The sequence below is a fragment of the Lissotriton helveticus genome, chromosome 6 (assembly GCF_964261635.1).
Source record: "Lissotriton helveticus chromosome 6, aLisHel1.1, whole genome shotgun sequence".
Taxonomy (NCBI): Eukaryota; Metazoa; Chordata; class Amphibia; order Caudata; family Salamandridae; genus Lissotriton; species Lissotriton helveticus.
This window is the reverse complement of record NC_136067.1, coordinates 1,775,086,093-1,775,105,181: the sequence shown is the minus strand read 5'-3', so window position 1 is coordinate 1,775,105,181 and position 19,089 is coordinate 1,775,086,093. Positions and strand designations below refer to the sequence as shown.

Sequence of the window (19,089 nt, the reverse complement as noted above, 5' to 3'; positions counted from 1 at the left end):
GGGATGGGGTCCCCGGGCCAAAATTGGCCTTGAGTCACCGAGGCCGAAATCGGCCTGGGGAAGGCAGGCCACGTGGCACTCATCCCCTAATAGAAGTTAAAAATTAGAAAAAAGGGCTGGGCTGGAAATTCGCCAAAGGCCACACCACCTTTCTCCACCACTCTGCAAATGCGCCTCCTGGCGCACTACTGGTTGGGGGATGTAATCCCCTTCACTGCTGAGGGTCCTTGGGGTCTAGCAACCACTCCAGTTACCTCAAGTAAGTCCCACACAGCAGGATTGCTAAGAGGTTTGTTTGTTTGTTTGAAAGGTTTTATATAGCGCTGGCTAGACCCGGAGGTATCAGAGCGCTTTACATGAGTATCAGACCATAGCTGCAGGATACATAGTTACAAGGTTACACAGTTTCAGAGCATAGTTACAGGTTAGGTCGAGAAAAACAATAAGGACAAATACATAAGGGAAAGAGCAGGCATGGGGGCGACATCTCAAATAACATCACTGATGACATCATCAACAAACACACTCACACCCCATACAACCATTCTTACACACCCACTCACACAACCACTCTGATACCCATTCACAGGCCCATACCAGTGCTCACACACCCACTCACTCCTCCATAGAGCCATTCACTCACTCACCCACACACCCACTCATACAACCAGTCACTCACCCGACCAGTCACATAGCCACACACTCACACATACAGCTCCTCATACACCCATTTATCTACCTACACAGTCACTCACACACCCACTCACTCACCCATATAGCCTCTCAATACAGCCACACACTCACCCATACAAGCACTCAAAGCCCCATACAAGCACTTACATACTCATTCACACATCCATACAAGCACTGCACATCTATTCACTCACCCATACAGCCATTCACACAGACACTCACTCTCCAAAACCAATTTATGAAATCTTGAAATTTGAAAAAATGAATAAAAATGACTAATGTATCATTGGGTCTGATGCCTTGACTCTGTTGATGGTAGCTCCGATGCCCTGTTTGCATCCTAGGATCCTTGTAGAGGACCTCATTTAAAAATTACTGGCAGGGTTCCCCTTGGTTTTTTTTTTTACTTGTCCCCCCCCCCCGTGAACCTGCCTACATTCCTTTTTTTGGGGGGCCCCCTTTTGTCTCGTCACTCTCCAATACAGCCACTTAGACCCTAGTTACTCACTTACACAGCCATTCAGACATTAAGAGAGGACTATACGAAGATGTTCTTGACATACCTTGTGAAAAATCACATAGAAATTTGTACAGTCTTGTATACCTCTATATAAGGGATAATGTTCTCTCAACCGTACATTATAAGGACATTGCAAATCAGCAAGTAGTTCCATAACCATGTAGAGGAACGAGGCGGGAGGTTGAGTTCTTTTATAAGATTATGGAAATCTGAGGTGACTTGCAATATCCTTATCATGTGCACTAGGAGGAACTTTATCCCATATAATGCATGGTCACACCATCACCTTTCCCACAAATCACTTAAATCTTTGGTGCACAGCTCTTTTACATGAAAGAGCTAGCATGTTTGCAAACATGAAGAATCAAAAAAAAACCCTTCTAGTGCAACATTAAACACTTCAAAAACCTGTTAGATATGTGTTACAAACAGTTATTAGTAACAGTTCAATACATGTACATTTTTTAATAAAAATAAAAGCTGCAGTAGTTCGGAATGTGTAGAAACATGCAGAAAGATTATAATTTTTCTTTATAAAAGGAAAGCAAAAAATGAACATGTTTTCTCTGCTTGTTATTGTAAACTCAAAAAATAGAGGAGAAGATAAAAAAGCAATGTTTTCATTGCTTTAAACAGCTGCTTCAGTTATGCTCCGTGACCTGACCTGCCTTTTCTTTCTCTTTATAATTGGCGACTGGGTGTGTTCCAAGTCACCAATTATAAAGAAATTAGAGACTGGCATTTATACAGGGATTACAGAATCCCATGTATTAAATATACAATGAAATACTAGGCCAGAGCAAAACACAAAAATACATTAGGCATTTGACTATATGAACGAAAAGCATCCTATTATGATATTAAAAAAACATAAGCTGATATACGGCTGTATGCATAGTGTAACCAAAGTCACAAGCCAAGGGCCTGCAGCCACAGCTAACTAGTGGGCAACAATACAAAACAATGTATAGACACACAACAATTAACAGGCACACATTCTCACATTCCCATTCACATAAACATATGCACTCACACACTGACAAAATTATTCATAGACATGCCCATACCCTCCATTCACTCACCCCCAACTCACTACTTCACAAACTACTGAAAGTCCTCACCAAGTTCGGGCCCTTAAAGAGCAGGAAGAGCATGGATTGGCATAAATTGTCGTGAATGACAACTTTAGGGTATCTTGCCAAGTATCTGTTTCCTCTGCTTAGTCCGCGACAAGTCTTAGAAAATAAGCTGCGGAAGGAGGAAAGGTTGAAGGCCCGTGCCTGATGCTAGAGCTGCCACATATTTTACCTTTATGTAGGTTTATTTTATTTATTTATTTATTTATTCAAAGTTTTATATAGCGCGAACAAGATCCTTACAGATATCAGAGCGCTTCACAGAGACAGGGGTAGGGGCAGCAGGAATGAACAGAGATAATGGGAGCAATATAATAGTCACTAACATAGTAGGATAATAATAACGTACAGAAAACATTAATCTTTAGACTTTTTTGCATGCACACTACAAATGGAAGAGGGCTGTGGTACAGCCACCCTCCAGTTAGCTGTAGTGTGCCTGTCACAGTTTAGGCCAACAGTGCTAATTACTGAATGAGTTGTAGCTGAAAAGTAGTGTGGCCCCACCTACCAGGCCCTGAACTCAGACCATCACCCTAGCAAGTGGCAACATGAGTGGTGACTGGAAAGTCCAATCATAGATTATCTCTGCAAATATTTATATTTTATCTTCCTTTTTACCAACATGGAAGGCTGAATTGGAATCCCCTTTACCTCATAAAGGAGAGCAGAATGCACTTTGTGGGGGAAAGAATTAGTTTTGGAGATCTAGCCCTAAAACTGAAAGAATGTTTGACATAAAGAAGAATTAAAAAAATATTAGCATTGTTGTATTATTAGACACTGCAGTAATGTATGGAGTGCGCGGTACCTTTAAGATCTCGTAAGGAGCGAGCAAACTCCTGCTTTGCTGAGCAAGCTCACTTGTCATAAGTAAATGCATTCCAGTTGCTAAGTTTCCTTTTAAGTTACTGCTTTATGTCCAGCGCTGCTGCCCCGCATTGGTTGCTCAGTCTTCGATGGGGGTCTGATGCATGAGGACAGGCTGCATGTGCGTTACTTATACATTACCTTGTACTACACTAAATAAATGCTGTAGTTATCTCCTCTTGGCTCCCGAAGTCTCAATGTAACAATTGTATACAAGCAAAGTATTACTGGGAATACACACGGACCCCGGCGGCTCAAATGATTGGTTCAATAAGTTTGTGTAAAAACTGCTGATGAACTACTGTTAAGGCATAGGGAATTGTTTGTACAACCACAGAAAAATAGTAGCCCTTGCTTGAAGGATTTAGTTAATTAATGATGAAATATTTCCTCATACCATAGTATATTCACTGCCAGTCAGATGAAATTAGCTTAAGGATAGATACTAACGGCCACATGCATCATTGTTGCCGTTTGCGAATCCTTAATTGTGAAAATTAAGGAATCGCAATTAAGAATTCGTAAACAGCAATGCATGAATAATTCGCATTTTTTTTTAGCGATTCCTTATTTTTCCTTAATTGCGATTCACAATTTGCGAATCGCAATTAAGGAAAACCCTTCCCATTGATTCCTATGGGCCAAGAGGCCCATAGGAATCAATGGGAAGGCATTTACAATTTGCGATTTTCAATTTGCGAATCGCAAATTGAAAATGCAATTTCAAGTGTGCAGGGTGGGGTCCAAAGAACCCCTCCCTGCACCCCTGAAATTAAACTTAAGTGCAATTTACACACACATGTCCCAAGGACATGTGTGTGTGTAAAATGCAACTTTCAAAAATGCATTTTTGTGCATGTTTGAAGGTTTTCGGTAAATTGGCATGAGGTTCAACCTCATGCTAATTTACCACTTCCTAATTGCCAATTCGCAATTTAAAAATGATCATGCATTGCATTTCAGAAATCTGAAATTGCGATTTCTGAAATGCAATCGCAATTTTAGAAATCGCAACATGATTGCGATTCCTAAAATTGCGAAATACATGATGAATTCCAATTTTGATAATTGCATTCGCAAACGGCCGAAAATTCCGATTCGCACCGTTTGAGAATGCAATTATCGTTGATGCATGTGCCCGTAAGTGAACAACATTGCTTTACAAAGCTTTACATGGCTAGCGATGCTGTCTTGAAGATAACTGTACATAGTGCGGATTTTAGTAAAACAACCACCCAGCATAAAGAAAAACAGCAAACTCCTCAGCACACTCATCTCTCTACATACCAAAGATACAAAGGCATTCAGCAGCATCAAACGCATCTTACTTTAACGTTAACCAACTGGAACCATTACTAAAGAGATCTTTAGAATACTCTAGTAACTAAACACAGTCAAGCAATAATATGCAGATGATCAATAGAAATCCAAGATCCATACTAAAAAGGCATCCAGATCAGGAACGCGCTGTGGTGCCCACTAATGGTACAAAGGGCTGTAGAGATGTTGATAACATTGCCTAAGATAGAGGGGTGAAGTAGAGGGTCTTTTTAGAGGCTCCCTCCACAGTGATCTGAGCTACCCAAATCCCCAGAGTGGGCTTATTCTGCGCCCTCTTTCTCCATTTACCATCCTTTGAGCACACTCCCTTGATGTTTTGTTGTTGTTCTCCTGCTTACACTCTGTACCATGCACTGCAGATCTTTTAATGTGGGAACCAGTAGTGGATGCTAAGTGAAGTGACGCTGATGAGAAATAAATGTGCCAAACTTGAAAGACGAGAGATAAACATTGCATCAAAGGATCGGAGACCCGGAAAATGGCTGATGCTCACAATATTTGGACTGATACAAGCCCCTGACGGAGGAAATTGCCTTTGCTCTAATTATTTCAAGGCCTTAATATATGCTAACGTTGAATAAGATATGCCAAAAGTCACTCCTGACTGCGTTTTGCAAAATAGACCTCACATATGAAAGTGATTTCCATGTTTTTTAAGGATGAGGGTGAAAGGTTCACAAAGTAGTTTTCATCAGTTAATCAAATGCACCGACATATGTTCCAGCTAGTATGTTGTAGCGGTTTGCATATCTTTCCTTAAAGGCATTAGTGTCAACACTTTGATTTCGAATGTAAGCATCAACCGCCAAGTATCCCCGATATTTTCAACATTATACTCATTATGCTCTCATTACGAGTTGCATGGTGCCGACTGGGTGCAAACTCCTTGCAAAAAATGAATGTTACTATGCTGTAACATCTGACAGTATACCTTGGAATTTCGAGTTAGAACCCCCGGATTGAGGAATGAATGTGCTCTAAGCAGGTGGGAAATGTAAGTTGGCTGGCAGATGCTGGGGACGGGGAAGGTGTGGGTGGCGGGGGGCATTGACAAGAATGGGATAAAGGTGCCCTGGCAGGGGTCAGCCTGACATGCTTGCCCCTTACCTAAAAAACTGCTTGGATAGGGGTGTGACTGTTGTTGCAGGCAAAGTCGTCATGCAATTTTAACAGCTTGAATTACTCCCGTAAAATCAGGCCTGCTGTTCCCATGCCCAGGAAAGGTGGGTGTGGGAACATCTGCCGGTCATGATCCCACCTGTAAGGGTTGGGACCCTAAGCACCCATGCAGTTAGAATGACCACATAGACACAGTGGTATACTATCTGAAACTGACGAAGGCACGTGCGCCCAGCCCCTTTTATTAGCAGGGTCACCTGACCAGTGACACCTGTAATGGGTGGGTGTGGGGTGAGTGTTGAAGCCAGCCCTTCAGGAATGGCTAGGGTAAACAAATAGTTTACAAAGACTAGAGCGTGACTCGTGAGGAGTTCCTTGGCAGAGCGTTTCAATGTTACAAGTCTCCTGTCCACCATCGAGTACTGCCTCGCCCACTTTCACGTATGCACTTTATATGAAGAGGTTTTCAAGCTTAACTAAAGAAAATAATGCAGTCCCCATTCACATATGTTTTTTTGTGCACATAGATACAAATGATGTACACAAATCACTTGCTGGCAAAGACCGATTGATTCTGGTTCAGAGGACTTTTATTCCTCCGCTGGTCAACCTTATTCACAGGGACAGCCTACTAGTTTGCTGGCGTGCTTGTGGGTTTGGTGCCTCAGTGGAGTAGCACATCCACTTCAGAATCTGTGTTTGACCGCATGACCACGTATTCCACCTAGGTAGGCTTGCTCAACCTTTTGAAGTTGATGAGTAAAAAAAAAAGATCCGTTATTCAGCCACAAGATGCCCCAAGGGCTCAAGGAGTGTTATAGAAATACATTGTTTTTTTGTTGTTGGAGGAACTCTCCGACCATATTGAAAGGGGTAAGTTCCTGGTTTTGTCACCATCCACAAACTGATAGGTTTTCCTGGGTATTTAGAAACATTTGGCTGGTCAATACCCAACTGAAAAGTTATTTGTGTGAACAGCGGGAATAAGTCCTTTTGAAATGCAGTACAGGAATTGAGTGTGTTTCATGGGAGGGCAGGGGAAGGTATTCTTCCACTGGGAAAATCTTGTCCTTACTGAGAATTACAAAAACGTAAAAAGAAATGCTTTTACATAGTTTTGGCATGCATGCTGCTTGTTCTGCCAAGAAAGTACGGAATATAGATTCTGCGACTTCTTCAGATAGCTTTCCAAATGCAAGTGTTATGTCTATTTAGGACAACAAAGTCAAAACAGAATCCCTCCTATGGTCATAGGTGTAGGTCACCCAGTATGCTATTGACAACTTTCATACCTAGACTGTTGTTTTCACTGAGATCTGAAGGCTGCCTTCTTAGGTACCTTTTCATTCAGGCCTCCTTCTTCCCCTAGACCTTGATAACTCATTTCACCCTTTATGCTGAATACCTAAATATGCCAAGGACTTGTCATGTCTAACGGATATAGCTATGTAGACCCCTTTTGTGTTGGTTGCCACAAACTTGATGCTTGATTCATGGTGTCTTTTCAAGAATTATGGTTTGTCTCACATGACATGTTCGGTAGTCTTTCCCAAGATTGGGTGTAAGCCCTTTTTAAGTTGAAGACTACCAGACACTGCAGCTGTCTGGTTTACCAAAGACCTCTTGGGGTCATTCAGAAAGCTTCCATGGGAATGCATTCCACCCATTGCTTACCATTTGCTTTGTGGTTTGTAACTCACAGTTGCTTGCTTTCTGTTTGGTGGCTTTATTTGTTTTAGGTTGTCCAGCTTCAGTTTGTCCCTCCCATTGAGCATACCCTGTTTACTGTATTCTTCCTCAGTGCTTGAGTTTTGTAAGCCAGTCTTTTAATCTCTTAACATTTGCTGTGCATTTAAAGACAGTGGTCAAATGTGAGGCTCTGTCTTCTGAGGGAGCTTGATATTTCCTTTTCTTTCTCTGACTTCAAAGTGAGAGGCTTTATGTGACAATCTTGCTGTAAATAAAATAGCTTTTTTTCTAGCACACAACAAAATGTAATGGCCTGTAAATAAATTGTGCAGATATTTCAGAATATATCAGAATTAGGAAAGAACAATTGAAGTAGATCTTTCTGTAATTCTGAATTGTGGTGGAAACAAACATTTAAATAGAATCAAAACACATCAATACACTGGATGATGAGATTTCCACACGTTATTGTTTTTGTGCTGTATACTTTAATTAGTAAAACTGTATATCTGTGCAAATGTAATGGTCATGTCAATTTGAAAATGTGTTGTTTGCACTCTACTCTAAACCATTGCCCTCTCCGCCACTGCACTCTAGGCCACTCTATTCTGCTCTAAGCTGCTGCATTATACATCAATGCACACTACGTCAGTTTACTCTACACCAAACAGTGCTACTCTATGCCACTCTACCCCATTTTACTCCACACAATGCCACTCTACTCTATGCCACTCCACTGTAAGTCACTTCACTCTACTCCACTCTAAGCCACTAGTCACCATGCCACTCTACTCCATGTCATGATATTCCACTCTACTCTACTCCACCCTACGCCACTCCACTCTACGCTACTTCACTCCACTCTATGCCACTCTGGTCTACTCTATGCCTCTCCATCCTAATCCGCTCCACTGTATGCCACTGTATGCCTCTTTACTTCTTGCAACTCCATGACACTTTACTCCACTCTATGCCACTCCATGCTACGCCATTCCACTTAACTCCACTCAACACTATGCCACTCCACCCTACTCCACTCTCCAACATTTTACTCTAATCTGAAGCACTTTTCTCCACTCAGTGCTCTGCCGCTCTACGGCACTCCACTCTGGCACTCTACTTCACTCTACACCACTCTATGCCCCTCTACTCCACTCTACTCTACAACATTCTTCTCTACAACAGTCCACTCCACTCTCTGCCCCTCCACTCTGTGACACAGTACTCTGTCACTCTAATTCACTCTGTGATACAACACTCTACTCCATGACACTCTATTCCGCTCGCTCTATGACCTCCCACTCCACCACACTCCACTCCCTTTATGCCTCTCACACTCTGTGCCATTCCACTCTACAAAACTCTATTCCACTCCACTTTACTCCACTCTATGCCATGGCACTTTATGACCTTCTAGTCCACTTTACCCCCCCCACTCTACTCTATATCACTCCACTTTACGACAACTCCACTCTACGACACTCTTTGCCACTCTATGACACCCTATGCCACTATACAACACCCCATAACACTCCTCGCCACTCTACTCTATTCCACACCACTCTCCTGTATGCCACAAACTTTTAGCCATGGTGGACAGCATCCACACTGGTGAACAGCGTGGCTAAAACACATTTGCAAAGCCACTAGCGCTTGCATAGATGTGATGTATTGGCTTTGCCAATGCTTGTTTTAAAAGAAAGGTGCTTGGCACCTGCCTCCACAGGGCACCGGATACATGCAGTAGAACAACCGCAAACGAGGGTTGAACTTTGGCCATAATGCACCCAGCTGGTTCGAAGCCTCATCCATACTACCTGTTGTAGCATAGCGAACATTACAGGACAAATAAGGAAATGTTCACACAATTACAACTCAGACACTATTGACATTTTTCATGTTTACAAAATGCAATGAAATCATGTTGAGTGCAGTGGAGTAGACAATAAAAAACTAGGAATTTGATTCACAAAAATTAGTTAGACATTTACTCCCTTCAGGTTCCTCTTATGTTGAAATAAATTACCAACTTCCCTGGAGTTCACAAATTATTCGACGGAACCTGGGCAGTCCCATATTTTGTGAATGTCATGTTACATGCATAAATGTATTGCAAAAATGCCATTGGCATGGACAGCTTCCTCTACACTCCCACCAGTTTAGAAAGTTCTCCCTCCCAGTTTGCAAAATTGATACAGATTAACTTAAAATACCGATTTACTGGTCCTAATCGGGGTGGGAATGTTCTTTCAAATATTTCTAAATGCCATTAAACTAACACGTTTGTGGGTGTTCACAGACTTTGCCACTGGATTCAAGCAAGCCTGGCTGAAGATGGCTGAAATGCCAGAAACCGGTCCTAGGAAGCTTGTTTCCGGTCCAGGGAAGGCATGGCTTGGCAGTTCGGGCTGGACTGTTCCCATGAGGCACAGGGTCAGACTGATTTGCATATGGCCATGTCTGAACTGGGGTGGCAGAGTGGGCTAAAGAACGGTGATGGATTAAACCCAGATCTTTTGACTGGGTGTGAGTGTTTGATTGGTTCAGATGCTCCATCCATCACCACCACCCCCTTTTGTGCCGCTTTGTTCGCCATAAGTTGGCAGGGTATGCTCAGACGTGAGTTCTTTGCTCACTTTGCCACTGGATTCAAGCAAGCCTGGCTGAAGACGGCTGAAATGCCAGAAACCGGTCCTAGGAAGCTTGTTTCCGGGCCAGGGAAGGCATGGCTTGGCAGTTCGGGCTGGACTGCTCCCATGAGGCACAGGGTCAGACTGATTTGCATATGGACATGTCTGAACTGGGGTGGCAGAGTGGGCTAAAGAACGGTGATGGATTAAACCCAGATCTTTTGACTGGGTGTGAGTGTTTGATTGGTTCAGATGCTCCATCCATCACCACCCCCTTCAGCCCTGCCAAGTATCACGCATTAGGCGTGACATTAACGCATTCCAGTGCAAGTGTCCGCATCACCGCACGAAATGCATTAGTCACGCATAATTAGGGACCTCCGACCACCCCAGGCGTGCTATAACAAGGAGCTGCAGCAACGCGGTAATTGCGCTATGGAAAGCGTGCATGTGACTGTGCCTGAAAATTAAATAGAATAGATTGATGAATGGTGCACTCGAGAGCTGGCAGGACAGCGTGGTGAATCACTAATAAACCCACCAAGATGTCTTTCGCAGCTCATCGTCGTCGTTTTCTATTAAGGCGCGCTTCCCTGTGATCACGTTCAGGGTGATTGGCACCCCAGGCTGCAAGGCAGCCAGTCAGGAGCCTGGCGGCAGCTTTGTTTTTCAGAGCGCGCCCGTCTCTGGCGGAGCAGTACTTTTTCTTCACTTGCGAGCTGGAGTCGCACTCAGACTTTGCTGGACAAGACACTGAGGTAGGAGGCAGCCGTGGGTTTTAGTTTTAATTTGAAGTCGTGTATGGCCCAGGGTCACCCACACTCGCAGCATTCACCTGCCAAGACGTTCGCACGTTGGTTAAAAGAGGCACACATTATCCAGTCACGCTGGGGTCCCGCTTCTGAAATTCATGCCCTCGATCATCTAAAGAAAAGTTTTTGAAAATAATGGAGTGCAACCATCATGCATTCATTTAGATATTATTTTGTCTGGCCTGGTTATGTTGCACCCTGAGACTTTGAAATAGCAGTTACATATTAGATCACATCGGTGGCCTCCTGGAAATATCGAGTTCTAACTGTGCACGCAGGACTCCCCTTTAAACAGCAAATGGCGAATCATGGAGCATTGGATAATTTTTCTTTTTCATTTTGTTTTCAATGACCGGGTGCATGGAAACTTTTGTCTGGACTGCATCATCGGGTTTAAGGTCATAGTTTATTGTTAATTTAGGTAGCATTCACTGCATTGTGTGCTTTTTACAATTGTGATTATCACTATTCATTTGCATAATTGACTGAGAAGTGCTTGGTATCATTTTCACGTAGTAGGCATGGGGAGTGAGCACAATATGATTCACTGCAGAGGGTCACGTATTTCTTGGCACAATTTGTGGTCCCGTGTTTGTAGATGAACTGCGCCACATGTTTAAAAGGATTGTTTCCACCTGTGTTACCACAAATTTGCTATCAGTTTGCTTGGTGGGTAACTTTGTTTGTTTTAGGGATGGTGTAATGGGGGGCTAAGCTGCCAACATTAGCACATGGTGCGAATCTGCTGGTTTCCACATTGGAGCTTATCTCTACACACATTGTAAGTCGACCGTTTGCCTATGTTTGGTTTACTTTTAAGTTTCATGGTTGCTTTTACTCAGGCCACCACTCAGCACGGCGCACTGATTGGCCGAGCAGCTCACCGGCGCTGTTCGCAGGCCCCTGTTATTGCACTTTAGTTCAATTACTTTTTATAGTATCTTGTTGCTCAAATGGGTGTAATTTCTGATATTTATATATTTCTCTATGTTTCATTGCTTGATTTTTGCTCATGAGAAATTGTCACTCGTAGTCATTGAAATGTCACTCATAATTACACTGAAATTATAAAAATGTCACACATAGCAATCTGAAACCTTGGCAGCTATGCCCCTTTTGTATCACAGACTTTCCAAGGCATACCTGCTTAGGAACTGCCACTGCCTGTCCTTGGGAGCAGGTTTGCTCACACGTGACGCTACACCATTTTGTGTTTATTATAACATTGCAGAACATCCATCTATGAATGGAAATGCCCTTTTTTGTGAAAATAGAATGCAAATCTACACTTTTAAGCCTTATGCACACCATTTGCACTTTAGGTGCAAAAATGGGTTTGTGAATTGGGCCGTTTATTTTTTCTGAGTAGGGAGTACGAATTTAAGATACTATTGTTTCTCTTTGGAGGCACCGTTAATTTTACACCTAAATTAAAAACCTAACTTTTTCAAATAGAAAAGAAGTTTACAGATGAGAGTAGTAGTATACGTGTTGGAGGCTCTATGAATATTTCACTTCCTGTTATGCTCTTTCTCTTGTGCTTCTTTATTTTGTACGCCCTACCTATTTGTAATACAAACCAAAACATATGACCCGTTTCCAATATTTTATGCTTGGCTGTCTCTTAAATCTAGATGGGTTTGGAGAGTTCAACGTTTGCATCCTGGCCAGGCATTTATATATTTTGGAAAAAAATGAAGGAATTTGGCAGAACAACTAAAATCAGAGTACACTATTTGCCAATTAGAAAAACAGCCTTCAAAACTGAGAGACAACTTTAGCACCAGAAATGTTGGCGTACAGGAGGAAACTGGATATGGTTCCAAATAGCGGGCCATGTTTCCAGCTAACAAATGTGAAACATGTTTTGAATGTTGTTAACAGGGCAGGTAAAGTACAGAATTGGCACCACAATTGCAAAAACAACATGCTAGAACAATTATTCAACCGGACACAAGGGTAAAACGTCAGCAGACAGATGGAATACCCAGAGACCCTTCTGGTAGTTCTTGCCCGATGCAAGATTAAGTTGAAAAGGTTCCTTGTGTTTACATTCTGGGAGAGGAAGCGTAGGGGTTGATCTTGCCAGGGTTTTCCTATAATTGTAGCGGACAGAGTTCACGTGGAAGAAGCTGGAAGCCTATTTGTGATGGAAGGAGGTATCTTCTGTGCTTGCGCTCCCGTTTCCTGTCCTGTGTACACTCCTCTAATGTAAGGAGGAGTCTGAATAGAGAGGAAAGAAAGGTACTGACTTTCCTCCTACATCAGAGGTGATTTAACCGCTCACAAGATCCTGGCAGTAACATCCCAATGGGAATGGGCTGCAGTGCCCTCTTGTTCTCCAGACCCTCTACCAGGCACTATGGAGCATATAATCCCCCTCCTTACAGGCAACATCCCTTCCTGTGGTCACCCTCAACACACCTGTGCCCCCAACCCATTCCCTCACCTGTAGCTGCACACAAATTTACCACCTGCTCCGAACATACAGTAAATGCAAATGTTTAACGCAAAGAAATGATAATTAAGTGCAGAATTCTGTGTCGTAAATCTGTGTCTGCACAGTTATTCCCCATTGCCTAGGGTTCAACTCATAAGAAAAGGATGTATGTGCAATAGCATTTGGAAATGGAAATGCCTGCTACCCAGATCTCCGCCTTGTAGTGGTACCCTAAGAATCAAAAAGGGTCTTGACTCCTTACTCAGCGAGGCTGAGTCCAACCAATATTATCAAACAAAACAAAAGCCAATGCTGGAACTACCTATTTGCCAAAAAATATCCTTAAGAATAAGCTGCTTTGAATTAAGCAAAAACAACCTGTTTTTGATTTAACACCATACGGGATTTATTCTCTTTTAGTAGAATTCTTTTTCTTTTTTGAGCACACTATTTTTCGTGCATGGAAAATACAAAATACAAAATGCAACAAAATTTATATACAATATATACATACAAATTAATACACAATTTCATACACACTTGGCCATACAGTCATACACAAACCATTCAAACAACTGGAAATAAGAAAACAATAGGTCCACGTATCGGTAGATGATTGGATGGAAAATAATTCTTTTCGTGGTTTTGTAATTTCTTAAAGTCTGTTTTAGTCGTAGTTTTATCAAAGTCACTCATGTGACCACATTAATGCAAGGACTGTTCCAAAACACTAGTGGTAACCAGATACGGGACAGAACTGGTCGACGCGTTTCAAACCCCTTCACCTTGGTGGGGTTCTCCTCAGGACCGGATAGGTTCTGTAACAATAGAAATGAGTAGCTTAGGATGGCTTATTCAAAATATAGAAAACGGACATCCTCCAGTGAACCAAAGCGGCTCCCTACCTTAATCTGATAATCAATTATCGCAAGCCGTGGCGGGCGGGTGAATTCCCAAAGTCGAATATAATTTGTATTTCCCCAAAGGAGTGATCACAGGGACTGTGTGAGGGAAAAGACACAAAAAACGACATTCAGTGTTACATCAACCATCCCCGTTCATTCATTCCGATCATGCTCAGCTAAAGGGAGGGGGGACGTCCTACTCACCCGCTGGCGAACAGCTTCTGACTCACTGTTCTATCCTTCTTTGCTCGGGAGCGGCCGCTCCTTTGCTGGAACAAGAAGGAAAATGTTGTAAACAACCTTGCGTCTCAGGCGCGGTGGCGGTGGTACTCAATCTAGCGCGATTACATACCGATACAGGAACAAGGCATCCGTCCTTCTCCTCGGTTGAAACGAATGCGCAGCTTATTCTTAAGGATATTTTTTGGCAAATAGGTAGTTCCAGCATTGGCTTTTGTTTTGTTTGATAATAATTGTAGTGGTACCCAACATAAAAGAATATTTTAGGTGTGTAGTTTCTAGATTTCTCACTCTGGTGTTAGAGTTTTTATGGTTTTGGTAACTTTGTCTATTCAATGACAAATATGCAGACAGTATGCATGGGGGTCCACAGAAGTATTTAGTCCAGGCTCCTTCAACAAGTAGCGCATGAGCTATTGGTAGCTCTCCTACTATTTTCAATGCAGCTCTCCTGTGTGCAGCCCAGCCTACTAATATATAGACTCTCTTTGGTTGAATTCATATATATATTTAGACTAACATTTTAAAGTGTGTGTTTCGAGATAAAAATGTGTGTATCAGACTCATAAGCATACGTTTTGAGGAATATGGTAGGAAAAGTATTTAAAACTTACATTAGCAGGAACTGATGCAATGGGGATACTTATCACTCATACTATTATTTACTTTGGTGCCTGGGCCTTTGTGGCTGTGGTTGCTATGTATTATTGACTTGCTGGCAAGCCTGCCCGTTGCACTGAGCTTATCACTGCTGACAATCTTGCCTGTGGCGGCCGCTAACGTAATTTTGTCTGCTGTGGTCACTTTTACCATACCAATAGTATTGGTAGCTCAGGATAATTTTTTACAACTTGAGTAGCTCTTATTACAGAAAAGGTTGGAGACCCTGATTTAGTCACATAATGGCCTCCAACACTGCCAACTCTGCTGTCTGAGGATGAACCTTTTCCATCTGTAAGACATACTAAAAGAAGGCTTGGATCAGTAGCAAGGGAGTAGCCAGAAAAATAAAATATCCCTCCCTTGGAGCTAACACTCTAAATATCAGAGTGAGAAAAGTGACCCTTCCTAGAGTAGTACCATCCACCCTCCATTTAATTTACATCCACCCTCCATTCATTAATCCTTTCGCCTTTCCATCCATTCACTTTTCCATCTTTCCATCATTTCACATTTCCAATGATCCTTTCCCCATTGTATTCTTCAGTTCACACATTTATCCGTCCTTTCACGCATCCATCCACCCTTCTATCCAGTACCCTATTATCCATCCATCCATCCATCTTTCCTTGACCCTTTCTTCCTTTGTTCTTTTTACCCTGCCTTTCATTTATTCTTTCACTTTTCCTTCCTTTCATGGTTTCTTCCGTTCACATTTTTTTATTGTCACCCTTTCTTTTTACCTTTTCCTTTGTATCCTTTCTGCTTTCTACCTCCAATCTTCCTTTCTTTTCTCACTTTATTTTCCCTCTTACCTATCTCTCTCCTTTTGTTCTCTTTACTGCCTCCCTATTTTTGATGTTTTCACCATTTCCTTCTCTGTCTCTGTAAATTAACATGGCGCACTTAGCAGGTCTCGATCCCCGTGTTAGTCTTGATCTAGTATTTCCCTGATGTGCTTTTATGAGCTCTTGTCTGCAGCATCCAAAACATTGTTAATAAACCTTTAAGTGGGTCATTTTACTAGAACATCTGGTACAGTCAAAATCCCCACTTTAACTGCTAAAGCGGGGGGAATCACAACCCCACTGATTAGTAGGCACAGTCCACGTTCAGCTACTAAAGAAATATTAGAGAGAGAGGTCTCTGAGGAGGAGGCTTTGCATTATCCACCTGACAGCTACTCATTCTTGTCACATGAAGACTCCTTTCTGAAGGAAGATTGTAAAGCAGATATTTATAGATAATCCTTTGGAAAGCACAAGCGTATTCTCCAGTCGCCTGTAGAAGCTCCAGCCTTTGGCAGTACCTAACTGTGCCACGGCCAGCAGGGTTTGTCGGATGTCCTACATGCCCGATCATTGTTAAAGGAAATCCATATCATACTCTGCTGGTATCAGTTCCCTGGCAAGCCACCTCATCGCCTGGTAAAGCGAAGCATGCTTTGTCTAGCAACTCCCTGGCAGGAAACAACCTAATGCTCTCTCAGTCCATTTGACTCTGCAGCCACCGTGAATCATTTAGCAGCAAGTTCCAAACAGCCATGATTTGAGTCTCAGAGGAAAGGAGAATGTAAACCACCATCATGGTGCTCTGCACTGATTCCTCAACATCTTCACAAGTGGAAGGGGCTTCCTGGACATTGGTTAATTACTCCATGCTCTTGTGTTGTGCCTGCAGGATTGCCCTTCTAGACCTGTTCATCTGGCCTACATAGAAGACAAGCATGCTGATTCATCTTTGTGCCATATCTTGCTTTGTGCAGTGCGTACATGTTCCTGTTACTATGAGAGGACATATGTGATCCAAATCCCTGTATGCACCACAATACAAATGTAGCCACTGCTTGTGCATCTGTAAATTTAGTGCTTGGTAAAGAGCACCGTCTGTGGTCTAACTTTGTTCATCTACCATGAACAGAGGGGAGAGATAGTCTAACATAGTTCATCATCTGTCTTTCTTTATATTCTTGCCTCTCTGGAGAGACTTTGAAAAAGAGTGACACTTGTTTGTGAGGTGTGTGAAATACTCTCAGGTGGCACAAAGGTAGATCTAGATTCACAGAATAATGATCTGCAGCATTTACTCTCAACAAAGCATCTATGACAATAGAAAATTCACAAGTATGACAGATTTTCTATCGTAGTAAGTACGTATGAGGGCATGATTAGAGTAGGTCTAGGGACATGGATGTTACCATTGAAGGGGCAGAGGGTGACCTTTAAGAAGAGAGTGAATACCCACAAAGTAATAGCTTTGTGGATATTTCCATACTTAGTTTTTTCTACAAGTGGTCCTGAGAAATGATTATTGTAAGAGGGAAGATTGGTGAGGACAGCCCCATAGTTTATTGGAAAGAAGTTTATCTGTCAGTTCAATGGAAAGGAGTTTGGTTGCCAGAGACAAATCAAAGTTGCTAAAGAAAAGTTAAGTACATTTTGCTCTACATTTACTAGTGAGCATTATCAGCAATGAGGACAGCCTCCACGAATTAGTGCATACATTTTCCCGAGGATTTTATATATTCTCAACTTCAATATTCTTCGCAAATCATATGAGAAAACATGTCATGAGAAGATTCCTGAAGTTTGAAAACAGGTAAATAATTTATAGTTAGGTGAACATAAGGAAATGAATGTATCTGGTGAACGTGGTTTAATTTTTGGCTTGGAGAACAAGGATATACCAGTTTTCATTTTTGGGAAATAAATATTCCTAGTTGATGTTTTTCTATTTAGACTATACTAGAACTCTTTGTATGTTTGTTATGAATTTTCTCTATCAATTCCGTAAGCAACTGTTTGTGTAGAAATATGAGTTTTAAGGATATCCTTAAAGAGAACAATCTAAAAGAAATGTAAAAATCACATCTTTATATTTTAATATAGGGATCTTAAACTGGACAACATTCTTCTGGATGCAGAAGGACATTGCAAACTTGCTGACTTTGGAATGTGCAAAGAAGGAATTTTAAATGGGGTAACAACAACGACATTCTGTGGCACTCCGGATTATATCGCTCCAGAGGTAAACCTGATACATCTCCTTGTCTGTTATATGAAATACAGCAAATTCCTGATGTTATCTGGCTGGTGATTGAGTTTTGTTGCTAATTTTGGTTGTAGAGCATTGGTGTGAGATGTTACCTTCCAAGCATTGGCTGTTCTACAGGTGATGTTGAAGGCCCTAAAGGTTATCCTGTTGTTGACAATGAGCTAGTGCAATCCCTTTAGAAGAGGTGACCTCCCAAATCTTCACAACCACTTTTGCATTGTTAATGTGCAGTGTAGGTGGTCTTAGCAGTGCTCCAACTTTCTGTCTACTACAGCATGCACTCTGTGATTGTGCAAAAGTGTCTGCATGAAATGTAATATGGAGTATTTGATGGGTTTCCCAAAGCATTTTATTTAATAGGAATTCCAATAGGAATTGTGGAATGTGAGTAAGACCAAGAGGAAAGTGCAGAATTATGTGTTAGGATTGGTTTGAGTTAATGATGTTGGATGCTATTCTTGCCTTGATGATCAGGATGAGCATGTCCTAATAGGTTATGGTTATGATCGCTACGATGATTAAGTACTTCATGACACAAGTGCTATCTGCATAGCATTTTTTTACCATTTTTAGTAGCTAAGAGAGTTTGTGTTTTATTAACATATATAAATGTTGAGTTTAAATATTAAATTGAGCTGCTAAACGTATTGATCCCTGGGGAATCTGCAGAAGGTTGGGTCTCAGGGAGGGCATGAGCCGTGTATGAAGACATACGTGGTGTGACTTCTCGTAGCATTATTTTTAGAAATATATTAAAATTAAGGTAGATGTTTATGTTTACTTTTATGCTTGTCTGTTTTGTTAGAACAGCAAAAAAATATGAATTGCTACTATTGGCTCAGAGAAGATGCAGAATATCGAAGAAACGATCAGCACAGTAAAACAGATATATCTCATAAATGGTTAAGACAATAGCTAGAACAAAAACACAAAACTATTCCAGTAAAATATAAAGATCTAGGCACGTGGAATTTAGCTCT

The 19,089-nt window shown here is 41.8% G+C and overlaps 1 protein-coding gene and 1 pseudogene across 1 annotated transcript in view; both read left to right on the top strand.

Moving 5' to 3' along the window:
• The window catches only part of LOC144761441 (GTP-binding protein Di-Ras2-like), a 60,449-nt pseudogene extending 43,677 nt beyond the window's left edge, over nucleotides 1-16,772 (top strand).
• The window catches only part of PRKCE (protein kinase C epsilon), a 1,245,727-nt gene that overhangs the window by 1,168,713 nt on the left and 57,925 nt on the right, over nucleotides 1-19,089 (top strand). Inside the window, exon 13 of the mRNA XM_078649672.1 lies at nucleotides 17,944-18,082. Within this exon, the coding sequence (XP_078505798.1) occupies nucleotides 17,944-18,082 (139 nt within the window). The remainder of the gene's footprint in view (nucleotides 1-17,943; nucleotides 18,083-19,089) is intronic.